The sequence below is a fragment of the Nyctereutes procyonoides genome, unplaced genomic scaffold (assembly GCF_905146905.1).
Source record: "Nyctereutes procyonoides isolate TBG_1078 unplaced genomic scaffold, NYPRO_anot_genome, whole genome shotgun sequence".
Classification (NCBI taxonomy): domain Eukaryota; kingdom Metazoa; phylum Chordata; class Mammalia; order Carnivora; family Canidae; genus Nyctereutes; species Nyctereutes procyonoides.
The window spans coordinates 27,561,332-27,567,331 of record NW_026575020.1 but is presented as its reverse complement, the minus strand read 5'-3'; the positions used below and the strand labels follow the sequence as shown (position 1 = coordinate 27,567,331).

Here is a 6,000-nt window from a genome sequence, read left to right as displayed (position 1 = left end):
CTGAGGCCACATACATCTTTTGTAGTCCAATTGTGTCTCGGAGTTGCTACCTAGAATTCCGGGGCCTTCCAGGAACTCGAACCCTGGAGCCGCGTGGTCAAAAGCGCAAACACAAACCTCCGCCGACTCCTCGCCGAGCCCCTACCACCGGCCCTGGACTTGGCCCCTCCATCCTCTGCAGTCCCGATCCCCGCCAGGCGGCGACGCACACGGCAGCGCATGCGCAGTGCGCACCCGAGCTGTCCTTTGCCCTTCTCCCCATGGCGGGTTGCGGTCCCCTTCCCGGCATCCTCGCGGGGGCAAGGTGCGCGTCATTTCCGGTGGGGAAGGCCCGCGGCCGCCGCCGCCATTTCGGGCACTGCTGTGAAGCTGAGACCCGAGCCGGTCCGCTGGGCGGCGGGCGTCGGGGCAGGAGGGGCGCGCGTGCCGGCGGCGGCCCAGCGTGTAGGCGCGGAGGCGGCCATGGCGGGCAACTTCGACTCGGAGGAGCGGAGTAGCTGGTACTGGGGGCGGTTGAGCCGGCAGGAGGCGGTGGCGCTGTTGCAGGGCCAGCGGCACGGGGTGTTTCTGGTGCGGGACTCGAGCACCAGCCCCGGGGACTATGTGCTCAGCGTCTCCGAGAACTCGCGCGTCTCCCACTACATCATCAACAGCAGCGGCCCGCGCCCGTCTGTGCCACCGTCGCCCGCCCAGCCTCCGCCCGGTGAGGACGGACGGGACGGGAGGCCCCGGGCGGGGTGAGGGCCGCGGAACTCGCCAGCCTGACCGGCTGCCCCTCGCGAGCTAACCTCCACGAGGGACGTGGGCAGAGGGCTGGAGTGACCCTGGCATGGGGGTACCTTGGTGCCCGGGCTCGTTCCCACCACTAGCGGTTGTGTGTGTGTGGAGGAGGAGCCGCTGACCCAGGCCTCTGGGTGTGACTTGGGAGGACAGCCCAGGGGAAGGGGAACTGCTTCGGCCCCAGGGTGGGGCTAGCGCCGGGGCCAGGCACTAGGGCAGGGCGGGCAACGTGGGGACAAAGAGCGGAGGGGGATATTGGCACTGCGGGGGCATCACTTGGCAGCGGTTCCCAGATGAATTCGATAATCCTACAAGTGGCTTTTTAGGCTTGAAACATTTCCTGTACTGTTAGAGAGCCGGGTTTGGTTTGGAGAGCTATTCTCCCCTGCTGGCCTTTGATAGGAAGTCACCACATACTAGCCCGGAGGGATGGAGACACCCTCAGGAAACCGGTCAGCTTTTTCCTTTCTTGGGCATCTTTCCAAAATACTTTTACTGTCCTCTTCCCCCGCGGAGGACGAAGGTGGTGAGCTAAGTGCCTTGGTGACAGAAGTAAGCCCTCTGTGATCAGCCCAGAACAAGTTGATGTCCAGCTGACCGTGTCCAAGAGATCTTGGCGTCCAGAGACTCTTTTCCACAATTAGAGGGTTCTAGTTTCCAGGGTATTTGTGGAGGACAGATTCTGTACCCCCACACCCCTCCCAGGAAATAAGCCAGTGGAAACAGTCCCTTCCTTGAAAGTGAATGGAACTTCCAATTTCATTGGACTTAAGCTTTTGTCAATGTCGTATGTCAGGGCCTCTTCTTGCTCAGTAAGTTGGGGCTGTGGCCCTTTTCTTTCTTAACCAAGGATCACTGAGATGTGACTGCCCTACTTATGCCTTTAGAGCTGTTTGGAGAATGTTAAGGAGGTTCATGCACTTAGTACTTGAGATTTGTGAAATACAGAGTGATTCTGAGGTTATTGTCAGATTACCATCATCTGTGTAACAGCACCAAGAGTTGTAGTCTTTCTCATTTTTCAAATTGAAGCAGTTTTCTTCTGACCAGCTGAGGCTAGTTCCAGGCCAGTCTCATAAGAATTAGGAGCCTCCTGAGCCAGCCTTTGCAAACTTGCCCTTTAGGGATAGTCCTAATTTAGATTCGTTCACTCTGGCCAGAAATAGGGAGATGGGATAGTCAAGTCTCTGTTGCTAACACGTATCAATTATAGAAAGAGTATGAGATCTTTAAATCCAGGAATTATCCTAGGTCTTCTCAGTCTGCTTGGTTTAATTTTTATTTTAAGATTTTATCTATCTATCTATCTATCTATCTATCTATCTATTTATCTATCTATCTATGAAAGACACAGGCAGAGGGAGAAGCAGACTTCTTGCTGGGAGCCTGATGGCAGAACTCAATCCCCAGACCCAGGATCATGCCCTGAGCTGAAGGCAGTCACTCAACCGCTGAGCCACCCAGGCGTCCCAGTCTGTTTGGTTTAATAGCATAACATGAGACAGGAATATTGATAGAACATAAATTTGCCCTAAACCCGATATGTCGTGCTTTTCACCACCTTCTTGGTATCTAGGGTTGTGCATTACAGTGCAGTAATATGTCAAACTGTCACTGAAACTCAGTTTTCAACCTCCTGCACCCCCAGTTTTCAACCTTTTATGTATGCGTTTTGCAAAATTTGGAGATGACAACAGGCAGGTTTGCTGGTTTGAGCTTTCTACACACCTTCGTGTTACGACTTTATATCTCTGTGCTTACCTTGATATTGAGCTCCACCTTTTCATAACAGATAGGAGTTCAAATCCTTGGCTCAAGAGAGAAGGTGAAGATTGCCAGAGTTTGTGGATGGGGTGTGGAAAGTTCACAGGCATTGTGTTAATTCTTGTTTCTGGTAATGTGCCCAGTTTTCCACATAGAGCAATTGATTGAGTTGCTGTCTTTATAAAGGTTACTTAATCTTTGTTCTCCTTGCTCCCCCGTCAAGCTCTTTTTTTTGAAACTATACAGAGGAATTTCTTTAATTTTAGAAAAGCATGTAGAGTATTAATAGCTAACATTTATTGACTGGTTATTCTGTGCCAAGTACTTTGCTGAGTACTTTCTGTGCCTTATCTCATTTTCTGTCTGTAACAATCTGGTGAGAAATACTGTAATCTCTATTTATTAAAATATTTTCATTTTATAGGTGAGGAAACAGAGGTTCAGGAACTTGCCCAAGGTCACACAGCTGATAAATGACTGAGCCAGATTTTCAACTTCGGAATTCTGACTAGAGAGCTGACACTATTCTGTACTTCTTTCTCTTTCCTTTTGAGATCTGAACAGTGCTCATAGAAGATTTGTTTCTGTCACAGGGTCCTATGTTCTGTTTAAAGACCAAAAGGAAAGGATGACAAGAAGAAACTAGCTTTAGTATTTGGACAATACATGTCTGTTATCTAAAAGTCAATGATGAGGGACGCCTGAGTGGCTCAGTGGTTGAGCCTCTGCCTTTGGCTCAGGGTGTGACGATCCCAGAGTCCCGGGATTGAGTCCCCACATCAGGCTCCCTGCATGGAGCCTGCTTCTCCTCCCTCTGCCTATGCCTCTGCCTCTCTCTCTGTGTCTCTCATGAATAAATAAAATTTAAAAAATAAATAAATAAAATAAAAGTCAATGATGAGGCTTTTAAATACTTATTTGACAAATTGAAGATGAAAAATGAACTTTTTGCTTAGGATTATATAGCATATTTTGTGGACGTAATACATGGGTAGAATTAATATGGAATGGCTCAGATACAGTTTTTAGAGGCATGGGGTAGGATGGATTGGGCATTTTTAACCTTTTCTGGTGAATCTTTTTAAATTAGATGTGTAGCTTCTGCAGGCTGCCATAGTCTGGGAGCACCCTGGTTGTGCTTCAGGGCTATGAGGCAGGGCTTGGGCAAGTCTACCTACTGGTCATACTCTGTCAGGTTGGACTTCCAAGGTAGACCTCTTGGGAAGGCTTTGCAATCATTGCTTCATACATTTCTTCAAACAATGAGGTATTGCTAGACCTTGGCCAGTAGACAATCAACAAAACTGAACAAGTGTGAGCTGGGAGAGTAGTTATAAGTTTGAGCTCTGGAGCTCGGGTTTGAATCTTCCTTGCGACTTACCACTTATATAACTTTGGTCATGTTCTTTAAATTGCCTCTGCCTCAATTTTCTCATTTGTAAAAGAGAGGAAATAATAATATTGACCTCATAGGTTTGTATTGAAGATTAAATGAATTTTAGTGTATTAAATGCTTAGGAATGGGGCTAGCATGTAGTAAATACTTAGTATTAGCTATATTAGTTTTATGTACATACATAACTATGAGATTGGGAGAGGAGTTGAAGAAAAATGGAAAACTGTTCTCAGCATTCAGAGGCTCATAGGCAGGCATGGTGTGGGTTGGTGAGCACTGGTAAGATAGCATGTGTAAGAGAGTAAGTGCTGGGGTGGAGGAGTTTGGAGTGCATCAAGAAGTATGAAAGGACCTTGGATCCAAGACATAGAAATATGATGGCACTTGTTGTTACCTGCCTAACCCAGACAGAGCCTTCTGCCTATTGTTCTAGTGGGTGAGGGGCAGAAATTAGAGTGGTTATTGTTTGTGTTGCCTCTGCAAGGTGGTGCTGGACCAAACCACTCTCTAGAGATCTAGTGGGACTGTCCATTACCCGTTGTTGCCTTTTTGTACCTCCACCGTCTGTGTTTCATCTGTGTACCTCATCTTTGCAGTTCTCAACCCGGTCCTTGTGTTTTATTCCTCAATTACAGAAAGTATCCCTCCATCCAGTGGTTCTGGAGAAGTTCTTCAGTGAGTTACTTAAAGGTTTACAACAGAAAAAGGATTTCATGAGAAAAGAAAGTAGATTTATTTATTGCAGGACTTCTCAGCCTTTACTATGCTCATGTGAAAGTATGACCCTCCCAAGAGAGGCAGGCATTTGACCACAAGACTTTTTAAGAAGCATCTTGAGATACTGTAAAATCTTCTCTGGGAAACAGTACAGAGGACTTTGGGTTTGGGATTAATCAAACATTTCTAAAGGAATTGAGAGGTTTAGGCAGGATATTAAGCTGAATTTGCTTTTGATTAAGCACCTGTAATGTTCCAGCAACTTTTAGGAATTTTATTACATTGGTGTTTGGCACCATGAGAAGTTAAATAACAGCTCATACAGCTAGTAAATGGCAGAACCAGAATTCATCAAACCCAATCATTCTGAATAATCTGCAAAGTACCATGTTGATACCCACCATTTTTAGAAAGTTCTATTTGCTTAGGAGACCAGATATTCGATACCTCTTTAGGAAACCTCAGATGAAAGTCAGCAGCATTTTTAGCCCTTTGTATTGGACAGGTGGTGGGGTGTGTTTAAGCAGTTTTTATAAATATCATAGGCAGAAGAGAAGGAAAGGAGTGGGAGTTAAGGAAAGAGGAAGGGGGGAAATGGAAATGCTTTGATATAAGAAGCTGATGATGGAGCTGCTGTGGTAGTACCCATACCAGAAGTGACCTGGCCTGTTTTAGCCACAGAACTTTTAGGTATTCTTCATAAAACTTCAGGGAATGGTGTTGTTAAAGATTGATGTAACCTGAGGGTTAAAATGCTTAGAAGTAATGAGCATGTACAGAAACCAAAAGAATATCTAACTGCTTGCATTGATTTTGATTTCTGAGTGTGTTTGTTCATAACTGCATGTTCAGAATACTAGCCAGGTTTATGTAGGACAAGTCAGAAAGGTTTGCTAAGTCCCAGCAATGAGAACTGGTTATTGGTTCTTTTCTCTAGACTTTTCTCCTGCCTTTGGCTGTTTGTGGTTGGAAGGAGATGAAGTAGGGTAAAGGAGACACATAGCTGATGAGGTTTGGGCTTATCTGAAATTTATGTTCTTTTCTCTTCCCTTCTCTTCTGGAGTTTGGATCAGTGAAGGTTGATAGGCCATATATCTGACTGCTTCAGCAGTTCACAAAAAGGCATTCCTCTGGTGGAATTATTACAGTATCATTAGAATATGAGGAAATTGGGCAGCCCCGGTGGCTTAGCGGTTTAGTGCCGCCTTCAGCCCAGAGCGTGATCCTAGAAACCCGGGATCGAGTCCCATGTCGGGCTCCCTTCATGGAGCCTATTTTCTTCCTCTGCCTGTGTCTCTGCCTCTCTCTCTCTCTATCTCTCTGTATCTCTCATGAATAAATAA

General features: G+C 46.5%; 1 protein-coding gene across 2 annotated transcripts in view; it reads left to right on the top strand.

Annotated features, from left to right (window-relative positions):
- The first annotated feature begins 330 nt into the window (after positions 1-330).
- CRK (CRK proto-oncogene, adaptor protein) overlaps positions 331-6,000 on the top strand; it is a 28,597-nt gene continuing 22,927 nt past the window's right edge. For both annotated transcript variants that reach the window (XM_055331976.1, XM_055331983.1), the window contains exon 1: positions 331-703. In XM_055331976.1, the coding sequence (XP_055187951.1) occupies positions 463-703 (241 nt within the window). In that variant the 5' untranslated portion in view covers positions 331-462. The remainder of the gene's footprint in view (positions 704-6,000) is intronic.